At 38.0% G+C, this 20,131-nt stretch overlaps 1 protein-coding gene across 4 annotated transcripts in view; it reads right to left on the bottom strand.

Moving 5' to 3' along the window:
- The window catches only part of Fhos (Formin homology 2 domain containing), a 245,288-nt gene that overhangs the window by 59,690 nt on the left and 165,467 nt on the right, over positions 1-20,131 (bottom strand). For all 4 annotated transcript variants that reach the window (XM_076627885.1, XM_076627887.1, XM_076627886.1 and 1 more), the window contains 2 exons: positions 13,939-14,006; positions 9,165-9,270 (listed from right to left, as the gene is read on the bottom strand). In XM_076627885.1, coding sequence (XP_076484000.1) covers positions 9,165-9,270; positions 13,939-14,006 — 174 coding nt within the window. The remainder of the gene's footprint in view (positions 1-9,164; positions 9,271-13,938; positions 14,007-20,131) is intronic.

Below are 20,131 nucleotides of genomic sequence, written 5' to 3'. Positions count from 1 at the left end.
ATCCAAAAATCGAACTTCAATGGACATTTATCAAATTGCGAAGAACACGACAAACAAAATGCTTTACGTACTATAAATTTATGTATGGCAATAAAGATCTGCACACGCTTTGTACATAAATTCTCGTCCACAAATGTTAACACACCTAGAGCAAATGAAATAAACTTGAAATATCATTAGGAGCCATTAAAAGTTTTATGATTACTATTTCGCGATTTATGAAGGATCCATATATAACAGCATGTTGTAATAAGAATTTCATCAATTATAAAATTAAATTCTTTCCCCGAAAATTTGTATTGCCTTGTACAAGCATTTACTCGGTATATTAAAATTACGAAACCACGAAATTAAACATATTTTTAACATAAAAAAAACGAAGGATACGTTTCTGATTTTAGCACGAACGTTGCAAGTGCTCGAGCGATATTCGCATATAACGAATTGCATTTATCCGCAAATAATCTAAAGTTCTAATCTAATCTAAAGTCATCAGACTTTATTACCAGTTACGATCAGTGCGGTAATAAGCGTTTGAAACGTTTAGCAATTCAAACGAAACTTCCGTAACGTATCGGGCATTCGTATCGAAGTAACTCCGTGGAAAAGCGAGAGACAGCCAACTTACAGTCGATGAAAATTTTTCAGCAGATACCGAGAGTATTTTCGAGCGGAACTGACTTTCTTTCGAACTGCCGTTAATTTCTGCAACATGGACCTGTCTTTATGTTCTCCAATTAGAAACCGATGCTAATTGAACCAGGTTCGAATAAATACACGAACGACGTTTATGATCCATTCACGAAATCGAAATTGTTCCGCAAGCTGTGCCGGCGCAAGGAGCAAGAAAACGCGCATAATCTCGAAAGAAAATTTATCACGGTCCAGGGTGGCCACTCATAAATTCCGCCGATAAGAAACACGGCACGTTAGCAAAATTTAATTCCGCGACCGCTTCCAGTCTCGCGTTTCACGCGACACCCGACCGACAAAAAGAAAAAAGGAAGAATAAGAAAAGAGGAACGTCATTTAGAATATATCGTTCGTACGCGATAACCCGATGATCGTGGTTATCTGTCGTGGTGCTGGTTTTAGCCGGAGATTTATTGTTGGGCCAGCCAATAAAAAAGAGTATGCTAATGCGGTAATTATGCTAATAATAAACGTTACACGACATTACGCGTTTAACACCCTCGCTAGTCCGAGGCCTGGTAGACCGTGGTGATTTAACGTAACAACACGACCGCGTAAATTTAGCAATTTGCATGGTGCCGCGTTATTTCTCGACTGTCTTCCTGTTAGTGGGAGTTATGTCGCCGCTTTTAATCCAATCCGTCTGAAAATCGTTTTGCGTGCGATGGAAAAATAGGCCAAGCTAATGCAACCCGGCCAGAAGCCGCGTTAATGGATAAAAAGATAAAGGGCCGATCTATAATGAGCGTTTATATGCATGTCGTGTCGAATATTAAGCTAACGTTAACATGTAACTATATTGACCATTTGGAACAGTGTCTCTCACACAGAAATTTGGGAAAACCAGGCTTTTGTGGCCGTGGGGGATGCTTCTGTTATCGCAATTGTTTAGAAACGTTTCACTAAAGAAAGAAAAAAGCTACCCCCTTTATGTGCATCGAAATATATTATATATAAACGATAAAAAATTACAACGTTACGAATTACAAAATACAGATACGTACAGCTGTATTTCTGTCCCATTGTTTATTCTCAAAAAAAGTCAGCAAAGTCAGCAAAAAAGTTTTGACGAGTTTGATAATTCTACAACTAATCGGTGTTTAAGAAGTCGTAAATCGATTTTGAAAAAAATGTTAATTCTTAAAAAGTGTAATAATTCTAAAGCCTGTAGTATAAAAAATCCGTTGTTTCTGTATAATTCTTTGTTTCCCATCTCGTTAACTTGATCCCAAGAGCTTGCAAACGCGATGGCAAAAAGTTAAATGTGCCGAAGAATTTGAGAAGCACTGGCACGGGTTAACGTCACGTTTCAAGCATCGACGTCGCAATCGTAACGTCGCGCCGCTTCATCGGCACAATCGCGCCGGTAATGACAATAATTGTAAAGCGATTTAAGCGCGCCACGGTTGCGGGCATTATCCGGCCCGTTATCATTACACCGGCCATAAGTTACGCCGCGAAATCTAATTAGAAGCGTGTACGGGAGCGTAGATCGCGCGCGTAATCATCGACTATCGGTATAGCTCTATGGGGATATTATAATCAACGATCGATGATTCACGGAATCACACGACTTTTTACACACTGTAGTGTGATTGTAGTTCAACAGGTAATGCCATAAGGGTGTAGAATCAGTTTCTCATGATTCTGGTTAACTGGTCATAAAATTATTATTTTGATTATAGGCGACATTTCTAGGAAATATATCGTTCATTATTTGAGATAATAAATTATTATGCATTATAACGATATAGACGTCATTATACATTATAATATACATTGACGTAAGCATATTCCTAAATAGAACAATTTTTTAAAAATGTTTCAATACATTTATTATGTTGACTATATGAATTTAATTATATTATACCATATATGTATATACTTATGATTTTTTCTCTTTATTTTAATCCCAAGTTTGACATCGTAAAAAGCAATATTCGATTATCTCCTTCAATTCTCCTATATAAAAATAGGTGCTCTACAAACGACGTCGATGTGCTCCTCGAGGAAACAACCATTTAAAACGTACAAGAGTACTAGTTAGTCGCGTATGTTATACAATTTCATCAGCATATATCCAAAGAGCAGCCATAATTTTCCGCGCGAAAAATCTAGCGACAGCGTCCAGTCGTTGGGCGAAGCACCCTCGTGTTACCCGTTTTTCCTCTCGTCGGCAACGGGAGCAAAACAAAACGAAAAACAGGCGAGAGAGAGAGAGAGAGAGAGAGAGAGAGAGAGAGAGAAGAAAAAACGAGGAAGAACGAAAAAATGAAAGCAAAAAGCTGGCGGAGTAGCAGAAGAAAGGAAAAAATATAGGTGGGAACTGCGACGACATTGCGTCCAACGGCACAGAAAACGTTTTCCCAGGTGATTTAGAATCATAATCCAGGTGCGCGCGTCCCGGAAACTTGGTTTCTCCTGTCGCGGACGCATCTCTCGAATCAAACAAGGGGATCGATAAAAATCTGTTCCCTGGCAGAAAAGTAGGTGAATGTTACGCATTATGCGGTGTTGCAATTCCATCGATAGCGTACACATATACACGCAATATCTTTGGTATGTAAGTGTACGTAAGTTCCTTCCTTGCTAACCTGCATCAGTACATCGCAGGCTTGAAGATGCGGAAAAACGTAGGAACCGCGTCACTTCGAAAACCGCTGTCTACCGATTCATCCACGCTCTGCGACAGCCTTACAGTTTTAAATACAGTTTCACAAATATTTTCATATACAGTTTTATTCCATACTCGGCTTTCTTCTGTCGTTCAAATAACAGCTACAGAGATTTTCATTTTAACGAACGTTTTGTATTCTTTATATAACTACAATAAAAATACTCATCACGTGGTGTTCAGAACTTTAAAGTCTATGCAAGAGAAATCTTGTTTCGCTGACATTTAAAGGAATCTCTTTATCGCGATTTATATAAAGTAACGAAGGATAACAAGTGGCCGGGTACCAACGATGTATGGTACGGAGGATGTAGCGTATATTAAGTTACTTTGACTGAAATTGCACTTAGCGGTAGAATTTATTAGATTGCGATAAGGTTAGATGAACGTGTAACGAGCAGTTGAGAGAACGAAACGCGAGGGAGATTGTATTATGTGGTTACAAATTATAATGGTTCCAGTGAATTTGTGTACGAAATAATACGGAATAAAATGCGTTTAACATTTTATCATTTAACTCCGTTTACCGTAATAATTATTTATAATGAACGTTTCGAGCGAACGTGAAAACAAGTACTTCTGAAATTTCGCTTATCTCCGAGTAATTTACTTTACATGGTGTTCTTCGTGCGGATTATCTTTTCATTTAAATACGAGCAATTAAATACTGCTACAGACGAAAACTAAATTGCAGTAGATAGAATGCTTTAAAAGGTATATGAAACACTGAGAAACGCTTGCTTATTTTTGACAGAATATAATTTAATTATAGAGTTGCGAGTAACAATTATATAATTAGAGCGTGTACTATGTCATTACTATGATACGACGAAATTGATTTTGTTATAGACACGCGATGAAACATTGGTCTCTGTAAGATTAAAACAAATTGGGGTATACTTTTCGGATATAATTTATAATAAAATATTTTGTAAAAGATGACATTCTATAGGAAGATAACGGATACTACTTTTGGCCATTAATTTTTCTTTCGTGTTATGCTAAAAAAAAAAAAAAAAATTACTTCCAGTAATCTTTTCGTTTTCTACTAAAGAATTTTGTTCGTTATTAGAGATTAAATTTTCTTCGATTTTTTACAGCTATTCATTGAGAATGATTGCAAAACAGATATTTAATACACAATAGACAATAACAATTTGAGCCAAAATCACAGTTCTAGAATCTTGGTTCCTTCAAGTTTGGATACTTCATCTGCTTCCAAATATCAAAGTGATCGATATCGGGAACGCCATGCGAATGCAGATATGCAAATGTGCCATGGAGTCACGAGATTTTACGTTCATCGCGTCGATCGGTTCGATGAATTCCTATTTTCGTTTTATCGCGAACATGTCTTTTGATTTATATGCTGCTGTCGCTGTGAGAACGCGCGGCTGTGATTTAAAGCAACGATCGTCGCAAAATTCTACATTTTCAAGCTCCTCTTGACGGAATTCAGTGAATTTCAGTAGGGAATTACTGCTCAGACGAAGGCTCGCAAAAAAGATTTCATTCCAAAAGATTTGATACGCTTTGGCTGACTACGTTATAAACGATCTACTTGTTCTATTATTCTGAATTTATATGCGTACAACGAATTTCTGCTGTTTGAAATAAAAATTGTAATTATTAACAATCTCTGTTGCCGCATTTAGATGACAGAAATATGTGTTGGCTAAGGGCATGTCACCCTTCGAATGTAAAATTCTTTGAACATGTGAATATCCTTTGAAGGTATGTATAATTTTACGTATGTATTGATCGAAGTGTTTTAATATCGAAATTAACTAACGTTGGTTTATTAATTCTGGTTTCTTGCTTATTTATTAGATTTGACTTTCATGCGATGGAATCTTCTAAAATATTTGATATTTTTAAGCTAAAATCTGAGAAAGATATGATATAAATATAATATAAAGATATAAAGATATAAAGATATAAAGATATAAAGATATAAAGATATGATATATGAAATGATATAAATTACTGAACTATAATTTATAATTTATGATAAACGATATAATAATTGCTTTTCGCGCTTTGTTGAGTATTAAGTTGGTCGTAAAGATATTCTTTAATAATCCTAATACGATAAATTATGAAATTTCACAAACGTTTCCGTTTGAGGCTATGAAGTTACCATATTTATTATTACTCTTTACAACGCACAAGTATTAATTCTTTTAGACATCAGTTTCTACGTTGAGAACAACTATTTAATAATTAACGGTAATTTTCTATAGCGACAGGTACTTTATTTAGATGTAGTAATCATTTGCGTCCTTAATTGCGTACTTATTATCTCAGTTAATTGTCCTTAATACGCTGCAAATAATTTTCAAAGCAGTTTATCATTACTCACTTACGCAATTACTATCTCTCACAAGAATACTAAATATACTTGTATTTGACAAAAGTCACGATGATTTACTATAACCTAAATCCCAAGTTAAAAGACAGAAGACCCGTAAAGAAAGAAATATTTATATCTCAGAAATAATCCAACTGAATGAAGATTTAGCTGATCTTTGCGGTGAATAAGTTAAGGGTCATCAGTGACCTGAATGGAAAACTCCAAAACCGACTAACACAGATATCCATTCCACATATGAGTAGAGCTTGCTATCTGTTATACCTGAGTTGAGCGAGCATCTTATCAAAGTTACCATTGGAACGTTTCCGAGCAAACCGAAACTGTCAGAGAGTCGGCACTTTAACGAGCCAATAGCGTGGCGAAGCGTCGCTGTAATCAACCAAGACTGACACGCCGAGATGCCGACATAGTGCTCGCGTTCCACGAGCATCGTGGATTAGAAGATTGGATGTTCGTTCAAGCCTGCTCGTAATAAATTTCCTGTTTACCAAGAGATAAGGAACACGCAATGAGGCCCCCACCCTTTAAATTAGACAGGTAACATTGCCCTCCCAAGTGGCTTCCTCCAAGCGTCAGAGACACGGGTGAAACCAAGGCCTGATTTACGCGCGTGATAAACCTAACTGCCAAATTGTTTTATGAATTACTTTATCTGCCACTCCTGCTACTTATCCGGGCGCCCTCTGTTGCTCGATACTCGTTTAATCTTAATTGACCCGGCCGAACAACTACCGAGCCACTTTGTCCCCCTTTCTCTCTTCCACCGTGTTCCTTCTTCTTGAAAACAGTCGTAAAAGGATCGCTGCGAACCTAATTTAACTCGCTTCGAAGGAAGGAAGTCGTCTATAAGGACGCTACCACGGTTAATCGGTAGAAAAGAATAAAATAAAAGGACAGACGTCTGTTGATAAATATGGAATAATTGCGAAGTGGTATAAGGAACAACGTAAATTAAAGGAGAATTGCACGGAGGGCCAGGAATAATTGCGTCGATGTTTGTGACAGGTAAAAGAACATAGAACTTCGACTTTTAGAACGGTGTTTCAGTTTTCTAATACGGTAAAAGTGTCCGTTCATAGCTCTTTCCTTTCTCTACGATGCTATTGTACTTTGTACCTGTATATCTATGCACCAAGTACACAGCATAGCAAACTAGACACAGCACACTAGATTTTCAGTTTTTGGAAACAATTCACTGACTCTCGTACAAACTTGCTACGATGTATTCTCTTATTCGGCACATAACGATAGTAATAAACAAGGTTCTTCTGAGAGATTTCATTTTCATAAAAGTACTACGTCCATTAGTAGGAATCGACGTAATATCGTTACGCTTAACAAGCGTACTTTTATTTCGATCATCGAGCTAAACGTTGGAAAATCACTTGCACCACAGTTTCTACTGATTCGATCGAATCAGACTACAGTTTTCCCCTTCAAAAAGAAACAGCTTACGGAGACGAAGAAGAATCATCCCTCCCGTGCGAGCAGTATCTCCGGATAGCACGAGTTTCAGTTTCTTGTGGAAGGTCTCTCGAGGACTCCCGGAGGACTCGTTCGGTATACAATGCACTCGACAAGTCCCGCGGTAATCGAAGACGAGAGGCGACTTTGGTTCGTTATCGGAGCCGGGAAAAGAGCGAGAAGAGCACAAGTGGACTGCGTTCCGTTCCGAGCAGCCAGCTGACGCGGAATTGGTCTTCTCGCGGTGTTGTTCGCCCGAAGCGAAGGTTTACGAAGCACTCGAGCCGGCCTGCGCCGCGGCGAACCACTCGAAACACGATCAAAGGGTGCATTCATAATCTGCTACGCGTCGCGGTTTTGCAGACGAATCCGTGCGCAGATGCTTTTGTAAACAGTCTACGTTAACAGCGCAATTTCGCGTGTGGACGTCCATTGTCGCAGCTATCTGACTATATTTATCACTTATTACGGAGTATTATGGAGTTTTTATCACTCAGTTACGACGTACTTGGTGGAAACTATATAGCGAAGTTCATGTAATAGGCGTAAATAATAGATGTAAATAGATTCTCTCTTCTATTAGGTCGTCCGAAAAGTTTCTTTCGTTTTATAGGGAAATAATGGATACATAACATTTTTCGTTTTATATTATTTTATCAAATTACGTATGATCTATTTTGTATTATCAAGATAAAGATTACAACGTTCGACAGATTAGGTTTCATGTTTGTATAAAGACGTGTCTATAAAAGAAAGACACTTTTCGGACAACCTAATACGTATGATTTTTCGTTGGTACAAATTCACGTTGAAGTATGTGGATTCAACGAGTATTAACAATGATAGAAACAAGTGATCAGAAACATTTTGGATAATATAAGGACTATAATTGATCCTTGTTATAGGACATATGCTAATTTGAAAATGTCTCCTCTTGTCTCTTTTAATACTATGTACCCTAATCGTTAATGGAAAACTGAACCTCTACTTGATTCTAGAATTAAATACACATTTTCTTAGAAAACTAAATTGGTCTGCTTTCCTTTGCTTTTGTTAGTAATTAATTTCCCCAACGACTAACTTTATCGTTCACGCGTACACATATGCGTTAAAGTGTAATTACCAAATGCAAATGCAAAAATGAATTGAATTTTAACATCAAGGAAACTGTCTCCGAGTCTAAATTCGAGCTAATACTACAGCTTACTCCTCAAACCACGACACGTATTACGCGAAAATGCGCGTCTTTCGACAGAATGTTCTAAGGCGAGAAGAGGAAAACGAGAGAAGACGATGTTGTCGCTCGCTTGGGGCTCGGTTTCGCGAATCCGTTGATGTTAGCTCGTTAAGTGTTAGTTGCATTACCCAGGTATTATCTTATCACTGTTTACGGATGCGTCGCAGACGTACCATGTTCTCGTGTTTAGCGAGAAATGTCGAGACCTGGTCGCGTCTGAGATTTAGCTTGCTATAATGAATTGTTAGATCGTCAAAATGTTCGTCTCTTAGTTCACTAGCTCCTCTTACAAAAAAATCATTGATGATACAAATATGTGCATATTGATTAATCTTCTATGTGAACAATGTCTAACAATTTCAAATATCTCAAATAATTCAAATGTTAAAATAACTCGTGTCTTTGTTTCATGGGGTAAATCATTACGGAAAAATAGAATACAAAACTTTCTCGGTACACCTAATTTAACAAAAAGAGAAAAAAAAGAGAAGAAAAAGAAAGCTTCAGTCTGATCAAAGGTAAGATACGGCGGGCTTAGAAGAATTCGTAAAAAATCTGATTTTTTGCATCGTAAATATTTATGGTTGTAGTCGACTCGAATTCCCGCGAAAAGTATAGCCTGGATGATACACGGAGGAACCTTCATACGCTATTAGAAGCCTAAGCCACGCTGTGCACAAAAACACGTTGCAGGTCTATCGACAAATTGTCAGTATACTCACCTCGTAGTATATAATTTTGATAATTCTGGTCGGCCTCGCTGCCAACCTTGATGAGGCAAGCAAGCCCATCATTTTGTACAAACTCGTGCACCAGGTCCTTGTCCTCCTGCAAAACCAAAGTTTATGGTAAATAGCATTCGACCAGCCGAATAGATGTCCGTTATACCTCTGATCATCGCTTATCTCTAATTTATTCAACCTGAAACGAAGCACCTAATCGATGGCTCGGCGTCTCTGGATTTATGGTCCATCTTTTGGGAAATGTTCGAACGTTTCACGGCTTGATTTATGATACATCGCGGATAAGGATAATCCTTCAGATAGCATCGTATTTAACGACCAACATTTTCGATACAAGTTTCAATGACTTTATTCGCGAAAAGTGTAAAATGAATCCTGTTCAATAACATCTTCGTTGAAAGAAAAAACTGAAATGAGAAACGAGTTTATTCAAAACAATTCCATTAGCTAGAAGAGTAAAGTTCTTCAAATATTACGAAATTTGTCATTAACATTGGAATTATCGGTCATTAACATGTATCCCTAAATATATTATGCGTAGTTAAACAGAATTCAAACAATATGGTGAAAATATACAAATACATGTAATTATGCTTCGATCTTAATAAAAGTAAGCATTAACATTGTCAAAAACACTTGCTTGTTTTTACTCGTTGTAAAAATGAAAAATTCAATGCCAGTCATTTCCATCGATTTTGCGAGTCTAATATTAAATTAATGATTATTTATGCCATTTTCTTGTGATAAGTAACCATAAGTACGAGTAATTTGTTTTCGGAAAGATGCACACTGATATTTCCACTCTCTTTAACTTTAATCTCCAAAAATGCTGTTTCACAATTTCAAACATTCCACGTTCAATTACCGAATACGTACATGTATACACCATCATTTATAATTATTCGACCGATTTTTAAAGACGAATAACGTTGCTCGAATAATTTAAATTTCAACCAGCTACAATTTTTACCTCACGAAACATTGTTCATTGTTCCAATGAAGAATCATATGGGTTAACAACGATAAGGAACTCTTATTTAATTTTTACAGTAGAAACGAGCCAAAGCACAAAGATTGTACCTATCGTACGAATGAACGTGAACGATACTATATATACAGGGTGGCTGGTAACTGGTGGTACAAGCGGAAAGGGGGTGATTCTACGCGAAAAAAAGAAGTCGAAAATATAGAATAAAAATTTTTCGTTTTCGAAAATCGACTTTGAATTTTCGCTCGGTACGCGTGCACTTTATCACGTCTCGTTATAACGGATCTCACTGTAGATCTTGATGGAAAATTAAAAAAAAAAATTTCCGCTTGTACCACCAGTTACCAACCACCCTGTATATATGTGCACTCTACAATAAGTCATTTCAATCTTCTAACTACCCAAATTTTGTTTTGCTACATTTCACGTGTCCACTATCGTATCACTTTATCATCCGAACCACAACCGATCGTATTGACAATTAAGCGATCCGGTGATGCAAGTGAACAAGAGATCCACCAAAACGATAAGAAATAAAACGACTGGAACTTCCGATAGCCGATTACGAAGGAGCTTGGGCGATTTATCCGCATTTCCATCTAAGCCAGTCGCAGGTCAGACGAGGTAAATGGAGTTAGTTACGGTGTTGGAGGGAGCAAGTCGCGGACATAATGGAAAATCTACAAAGTTTGATTAAACTGATCGGTGCGAGCGTTTTCGCTTGCCGGTGGATCGTTTCGCGATCTTGTCGAAGCCCGATCGTGTTCGTGGCCACGTTTCAGACCTTCGGATTCCCGGATGGTGGAATTTCGCGTCGTCCATCGAACGCAACACGCTGAGCCGATTAGCCAAGATTAAGAAACGAAATTGAACGTTGCCGTGGCGATTTCAACGGATAAAGTTCGTTGGTCGAGGTGGAGATCTCGTTCGACGGCAGGATACCAGGGACTATCTGGGTAAAGGAAGGATCATTGTAATTAATTTCGTAGCTAGCCGGCTCGATAATTGAAACGATAAGGTATAGCTTTGAGGAAGAGTCGGAGGATTGTTTTTAGGCACCTTCTCGTTCCAGTGCGTCAGCCTTCGGCTGTAGCAATTTATCTTTACGATATGATAATCTTATTGTATAATTAAACGTTGCCCTTTGAAGAACGCGTTTCGCGAAATCTGATCTGGGGGTGAGATTTGTTTTAAGTTTGGTCTTACGGTGAGACCATTCGCTTTGAAATTCCTGCCATTTGCAGATGTTGGAGGAAACAGAACATTTTGGTGAAGGACTATTTCGTATACGATGTCCGCGAAAGGCAATTGTACATACCTTTATTTCTCAATGAATTGTGATTTGTAAATGCTATAATAAATACAACGGTGTGCAAATACCTTTTTCAGCCGCTTTAATTTGAAAGCCACATAGAAAAAAAAAAAAAAACGATGAATCAATTTTTATTGATTCTCGCTTTAGTTCTAGCTACCACTCTGACAGTCGTTTCACGATAAATATAAAATACATTTGCAATCGTACAATCTGTCGTTATTCACTTACAGGTCATTGTGCTGTTGTCAGTCACCTAATAACACAATTTTCTCTCTATTATTAACACATTTGTCAATCAACGCTAATATAATATCCTTCTCAATAATTTTACCAATAAATTTGGGATCTAATAGGTACGTAATAATACCGATTGCCGTTGTCATAATATTTCACCAAAATTCCTATCAATAAATATATTGTTATTGGTACTAATTAATGTCATTAATATACGTACATTACAGAGTACATGTTTGCAATTGCGACGCAAGTGAAAAGAAAATAGAATCTAAATGAAACGAAGACACGTAATCGATAAGACAATCAGGATAGCTCCTAATAGGATCTACCTTGTCTATTATCCACGTGCTTGATATCCGCTCCATTCTTCACCATTCTCTAATATAATTTAATGATAAACTCATCCATCATTTACGAGGAAGGAATGATACTTTCCGGTATAATGCGATTTCTTTTAACGAACGGTCTTCTGACTTGCAGTCACGGAGAAAAATTCCTTTCCCGCTCGGCTAATTGCGAGATTTAATTACAGCGAACAAAGTTAAGAAAAGTCCGACTCGAATAAACACGCTCTACCAACGTCCAGTTTGCCCTTGCTGTTCCGGAAGCGGAAGAAAAAGGATCGTCGCGAAAGTTGAAACGGTCCACGTTCAAAAAACGAACGGATTCGCAGATACGATTTGTTTCATAAAGCACGATAGTCAAGCTATTCTCCTATTACAATCGATTTAACGTTGACGTCGCTAATGAACCAAATTTTTCTCTTATATTTCAAATTTACGATCAGTGGTCCGTAATTAGATTTATAGTTTTCCTAGAAACAATAATTTTTTTGTTTAGAGATTATAATATTTTCCTTTTTTAGTAACTTGGACAATTTATCGTACAGAAAGAAATATAGAATTTTCTGTATAGAAGAATTCTTTATGTCTTGGAGATTTTCAAATTATGGAGATTTCGAATAGGTACGATAAATATTTTAATACATGTTTATGCATTTATGAAAAATTCGAAGGTACAAATATTTGTAAGATGCACGTAATAAAGTAAAATAATTAAAATATTGTAATATTAATGCTATATATTGTATTAATAATTGAATAAAGAACAGTATAATATTTAACGAGCGAAAATAATTTCTCTTCACCTTCCATTCCTCTAGTTAGAAAATAAATAATAAATGCGAAAAACGTCCAACAGAAAAAAATTCGTTATATTTTTTCACTTCGTTCTTCCATACATATTCATGGTGATTTAACTTACATAGTAGCAGTTACGAACCGTTTCATACATGATAAATTAAAACTCGATAAATCATCGGCACGAAGTTACCTCTAATTAAATGCCACCAATCGCATCTTTCCTGATGAATGCACCGGTTAAAACGTATCCGACCAAATTTTCACTGAATCGACACAGAACAACAAATCGACTCACCAATTCTCCATCAGTTGCAAACATTTCTATCCCTACAACCAAAAACCTTATGTTTCTCCTAATATTTACGAATAATATTTTCTACGCACTACCATATTTCGCATTGTGTCTCGTGTCTCAGTAACTTACAGTACATAATAAGGAAACGTATTTACTATTACATCTAATACATTTCGAAGGAAAAAATAAATTTATATGAAAATCTGGTATCTTGGCTAAAACAAAATCGTGGTGTTGCAAAATTATTTTATCGCCTTCTACCTTAGTAGCTGTTGTCTCCGCCAATATCTGTTAACTATACATAGTTACCTGAGTAAACATCAGATGCCAAAATTAGATTACAGTCACAGTGGAAAAGTCTATTGAAATTCGCCGTGCATATGTCCTACAGCGAGGTACGACGAATTTGCGAGACAAGGAGCCACGGTTATCAAGATAGAAAGGATAGAAAGGAAACGAGAAAGTAGAAGAACCAACGAGAGAAAGAAACAGAGAAGGAAGGAGAGAATGCACTCGCTCAAACCGCCATGCAAATATTTACTCATGGAGCGAGTAGATCGTGCAAAAATAGCCCCTGTTTCTCTCTTTCTCCCTCTAGTTACATCTTCTTCCTTCTCGTATCTCTCTTCCTCCTTGTTTCGCTCGTTCTTCTATCTCTGCTCGTCTCCCATCTGTTGGCAATTCCCTTCCTATCGCCCTCTCTTTTCTGTTCTCGTATTCTTACCCCGTCTTTCTTCCTACCGCGTTCCCGCAGGTATCGCGAATTGTAAACTCACCTGAAAGATCTGCTTGAGGGAGAAGAGAGCTCGTCGTAGCTCGCGGCCCTCGCTGTTCAGCAATTTTTCTGCAACAGACAAGTAACACGCAACCATTTATTATAATAATACCGTACGGTCGGACAGCATTGTTGCGGCTCTGGAGGATGGGTATTGGGTGGGAGTCGGTCAGTCGGCCTTCTTTTTTAGCGCAAATGGTTATTCCGCTCTTTTCTTATTGTACTTTGCTTTTCGTAGTGATGATGTTGTGGGAGACTGGTAGTTACGTTTTAAACAACTAGGCACTTGTTAACATGGTTACGATCGAGTACTATCAGAACGGCTGCACGTTGAAGAATGCAAAATTCGTAAGAAGGAGATAACATCGATATAAGAAGCGTTAATGAGAGAATAATTGTTCTGTAGATTGTTTGAGGCCGAAGAAAAGTAAGTTGAGATATAAAGGAGCGAGTATTTTATGTTACGTTTTACAAATTTATATGTGAATCACCTTCTTCTTTCCTTTGAACATTTATTAGCGAGAACAATAGAGACGTTAACGAAACACCGTATTATATACTTCAGCAACTATACATTAACCAGACGTTACCAGATCATTCAAATTCATACTAATATATCTTGAGAAATAGATCGTCGTATATTATACTTAATTTACATTAATTTTCTATGAATCACGTTCTTTCCCCATTTCAAGCAAGTACTTCTCCACTAGAAAATATCACGAACTTAACCTGAAAATATATACCGTTAGGTTGTCCGAAAAGTCTCTTTCTTTTACAGACACGTCTTTTGCAACGACGCATCATTATGCGAACATGAAATCTAATCTGTCGAACGTTGTAATCTTCATCTTGATAGGACAAAATGGATCATACGTAATTCGATAAAATAATATAAAACGGAAAATGTTGTGCATCCATTATTTCCTTATAAAACGAAAGAAACTTTTCGAACGACCTAATATTTACATCCATACAGCTAGCTTTCTGTTTCTCGACTTATTTTTCGATACTTCTATAAAGGATGAAAATTTCTCTCCCATTTTTTCTTTTTTTTATAAAAACGATGTGATTGTTCTTCTACGGGGTCGATAAGGAAATTGACTGCAGCTGCTTACGCTCTAACGGTGCCTCGAAAGTGGTCGACGGTTTGCGCTGAAGGCGCGCGCAAAAGCGAACAAGCCACCCGGAAGTTCGTTTAGCGTAGGAAGATCAGGAACAGCTAGGTACACCGGCGGCGCTTTTGTTTCCAACGTTAAGCATTGTCGACGCGCCGTAGGGACCCGTTAATTATCAACTTCTCTTCGCGTCCGATTAAATCATTCGCTAGGTTTCTGAACGCGCTTTTCTTCCCTTCGTATTATCATTCTCCCAAATCCTTTTCCCTGCTTTACTCGATCTCTAATCCGATCTAAGCGAAAGAAAACTACCTACGAACGAAATAGAAGAAAACTGTATCCCGCGGAGAAACTGACAAAAGGAAAAACACGGATAAATAATTTACGCGGAGCCGGCTTAAACTTTCCCAAGAAGATCTCAACGGACGATTTCACATCGTCGCACAATAATTCAATGGGGACCATTCCTCTCCTCGGTTGAAATCATTTATCGGGTTTAATTAGAGGAAAACCGGTAATTAAGTCCGCGATTAATTTTACACGACGAATTCACTGTTCCGCCTCTATTATCCAGCTATACCCCCAATCGCCGTTTCACGCTCTTTCGTCGAGCTTCTATCATCCTTTTTCAATCGTGGCTCGACCGTATTACTAATACTAATTGAATTCCATTTCACCAGCGGCGCACTAAATTGAATTTCACGGGACTCGGCGGTCGCCGAGAGATTTTCCAGCCTGCTGGAAATCCAGAGGAAGTGCGAGCAAGAGGGAAAACAGGTTAAAAGAAGTAAGAATAAACGTGCATAAAAGAGAGGGTGAAGAGAGAAGGAGAGAGGAAGAGGCAGAGAGGGATACAGAGACCGTGTTACTCGGTGTTCGTACGGCGAAAAATCGGAAAATACATTATCTCTGGGAAAAATCGAAGAAATACACGACGTCGTGGAATAAAGAAAGGAAAACCGGAAACTGTCCGTGTCAATTTTACGCGTCCAATCTCCATTCTCGCTTCGTGATACACTGATTCTACGGTTTCGAGCAGTGCATGCTCGGATGCACGCTCTATCGAACAGCACGAATGTTGATAATTGCTTGTATCGGTGTCAATGGGCGAATAATTTCATCTGCGACGCGTTGACCGTTCCATTATACCGGACGCAAGCTTGTTACAATCTGGTTGCTGTTCGATTATCGTGAACTGCAACTACGAGCTACGAACGCTGATTACGAGCTACTTAATAGCGATTATAATTAGCAGGAGAATATTTTACGTTTGTGGTAAATTGTGCGAGAGAACAGAGAGAAGTATAACGATTACGATACGGTGTAGTGATCGATTGCCCGGTATCCAAATCGATACAGCGACGAACAAAAATATTGACAGGGATCAAATTTTTCTGCAAAATCCTTGTACAGTTGAAATAATCTCTGTATGAGGTTTTAAACGCTTAATAAAAAGAATCGTTTAGAAATCTGTAATTCTATCGTGCACGTTGAAAATCTTATTTTGTTTCTGACTTGATGAATTGGTTTCTTTTTATTGATATTAAAAGTTGTCGTTAATACGATTTTATGTCAAAGAAGGATTACGACAGATGGCATAGGGTGATTAATGTTTGGCAAAATTAATGCGAGAATTATACGGATGCAGAATTACTTCGCATATTCGAACGAGAAAAAATAGACGTTGATTAATTCCACAGGCGTGAAAAAGTCATTAAGATTCAATGACTTATTCAACGTTCGATATCACATCCATGCTAAGAAAAGTACGTTCATATTAAAAAAGAAAAGATCCCGAGGAAGAAAGAACGAAACAAATAAATCCGTGGTTTGCATTACAATTCGAAAATACGTTTCAAAGTTCGATCACTCGTACGTGAAATCAACGTGTAAAACTAAAATTAATTAAGATTCAAATATTTTCTAGTTGTTTAGGAGAGATTAAAATTAATTTAGCGACGAGAACGATTCAAATTATTAAGAAAATATAATTTAACATAAATTCATCGAATAAATTCTCACGTAGAGTGTTTTTCCTAACGCACAGATTATTTGATTATTTCTTCTAGAGCCGGCGAGGAATATCTTTCAGCGTCGTTCGCTCTCGATTAAATAAAATCGTCAATGGTATGCGACAGCCGCCATAAAGTGACAAAAAGCGTCGGAGAAAAAGACGTGGAATGGAAAGTGGCGTGCAAAAGGAACAGGGAAACGCAAACCGCGAACCTTGCCGGATTTTTATGAAACCCGAGCCGGTCGTGCAATTGAGCTAATTTCCATACCCACGACTCTGCGTAATTTCGCAAACTCGCAAGGACGAGTCGCTCCGTTCAAGGATTTCGACTCTGAGAATTTATCGGTTTTCGTCCTCGACTTTGGCTATCTCTCCAACGATACGGCATGAATTACCATAGAACCGACCGTGAAGCTTACGCGTTAGATATACATCGCGTTATCGACCGTGTAGATTCCTTTGAATTTTTGTGAACGCTTGACAAAATAACGGGACGTGAACGTTTATCGCGAAACAGGAAGTGCCGTCACGGATTAACGCGTGAAAATCTCGGACGTTCTTGACAAATGTACTCGATTTGCATATTTTGAAACGGGTATTTCTGTTTTATGGAAGTTTCAACGAATATCCGTAAAAAAACGAATTTCTCGTTTAGAATTTGATTCCAAACGATCAGTTACGATATTACGCGTGTTACGAGAATGAAATGATTATTATTGATTTATCGGAGTAACGTAAGATCTTGTCGAACTATATGATTAAACAACTATCAGCGAAATATTCTTTAAGTCACGGTAACGAAACATCTGTAAGCAAAACTTGATGACAAGCGACGCAACCACTGGAATGTAAGTAGAATTTCTGCCAAATTGAAACGGCTGCTAAGGATCTGTGAGCAGAACTTTCGTCGAACGTCGCAACCGAACATTTCCAAGCAGAACTTCCCGTCAAATCGACATAACATTAGCAGTAGAATTTCCATCCGGCAGACTTAACCGAACAATTCCGACTAAACTTTCGTCCAATTGACGTAACTAACTATTTGTGTGTAGAAATTTCATCGAACTCACGTAACCGCGCATTTTAACCGCAAATACAAAACTTCCATCGTGTCGTCGGCGCACACCGGTCAGCTTTTTAAATATCCGTGGTAAAAAGATTTTCTGATTCTAATCTCGAATTTCACCCAGTTGGCATTTCTCGTTTTTACATTGCCTTTATCTAAACGTGTTCAATTTTATCTTATTCCTTCGGTTCGGTTCTTTCTCGAATTAAAATCCACGCTATACCCGAATACGCGCGATTCGAGAAAAATTCAGCCGCACAGTTTTGCAACGGCGGCAGCTCGCGACACAAAGCGTATCATCGGTCTCGTTTGCTCGAACGAAAGAAAATATCGTTTTCATTCATACGGTCTTATCTGCTCGTCTGTGTTTCTTTCTTTCGCGCGACCACGCCCTCGTGTTCTTCGACTCACGGTTTACGGATCCCAATTCGCGACTCCTTTCGCGGAAAAGGAGACCCGCGCGACCGCATAATCGACTGCTATCACGCGATCTTTAAATGCATTATGCATGCCGGCCTGTTACGGCCTAAAGGGGAGAGGTAAAGGGTGAAACAGAGACGGACGTATGCGAGCACAAGTAATTAGGAATCGCTGTAGGGGCCGCGTACGAGACGAAAGAGTCAGAATCGAGCAGTGTGCCGAGGGAGTAGCTCGAGAGAGAAAAGTAGACAGGAGCATAAGGCAAGAGGACGAAGAAGAAGGAAGATAAGGAAGCAACGAGTTCGAGAAAGAGAGGTGGAAGGACCCATCTTCTAAGAATAGCGGTCCCAAGGCCCTCGGGCCCTTGGCCCCTTCGTAATCAGTGACCATATAAGCAGAAACCTGTCTCTTTTTACCCTACGAACGTCGGTTCCTCTCTGTTCGAGACGTTAAGCAAGCTCACTGGTTCGTAACGCCGCGTTGCAACTCCGCTGGATCCTTTTTCCATTGAGTTTCTACGTTAGGTAGCGTGTGCCAGTGTAGTGCGTCGTTACGACACTAAAAATCGAGAAAGCGAGAACGTCCTTGTATACGAGTTTGGGGTAATCGTTATGGTCTCCGCGAGTTTTCTGATTTCCTTTGATATTGTTGAATTAGCTAGTCGATGATAATTACAGGTGAAGCTGAAAAGGACGTCGAATCACGGTTTTTATTGCGTAGTTTCATTAATTCGCTATGACTAATTCACTTTGGCTAACGTCACTCGGTTTTTAATTCGTCGCTATTAATACTCAAACGAATAAGAAAAGTCGGAGATTACAATTTCATCCGACAGGTGTATGCCGAAATTTCTAAAATTTCTTTCAAATAGGAAAATGTTCAACATGGAAAATATGGCGATAAAGATGTTTACCAGAAATCGTCAAATTCTCGACTGATTTTACTACCATTCTCTATAATCATGTTCGTATTTTTAAAGAAAGAACGACGATTTCAAACGGACTATTTCTGTCGGAGGAGGCTAAGTATGTCGAAAACGCAAAAAATGGAGAACTTCTATAGCAGTTATTTGCCTGTAAGACGAGGAATTTTGCGAGTGGCGCTAGGAAGAAAATGGCGCGCAAAACGCGAGGTGTCGACTATGTTACGCTTGGTGTGATCTTAAGCAGCGGCGAACATGCTCGTTGCTCACATAAACGACCAGTTACCAACTCCGTAATTATACCACACAAGGTTTTAATTAATCGAATGTATTGATACAAGAATATAGCCCTAATTTTAAAATTGTAGTATGTTCAAATAAATTTTTGAAGACTAAAATACAAAGGAGAGGCAGTTGCGAAAAGAATTATTCAAATTAAGACAGAAATATTTTAAACATTTTCGAACAAACTGAATAAATATTCAAGTATTTCCCAACAAATTTTCTAATAAAGATAAAATGTAAAAAAATTAAGTTACAGGAAGATACTATGATAAAGAGGAAAACGAAAAAGAGTATACTATAAGAATTTTCATGGAAAATGATTCGGTAAAATGGAAGACAACGTAAGAAAAAAAATTAAATTTTCAGGAT

This window comes from Bombus vancouverensis, chromosome 2 (genome assembly GCF_051014615.1).
Source record: "Bombus vancouverensis nearcticus chromosome 2, iyBomVanc1_principal, whole genome shotgun sequence".
Classification (NCBI taxonomy): Eukaryota; Metazoa; Arthropoda; class Insecta; order Hymenoptera; family Apidae; genus Bombus; species Bombus vancouverensis.
Note: the sequence above shows the minus strand (reverse complement) of the source record. Positions and strands in the feature narration are given on the sequence as shown.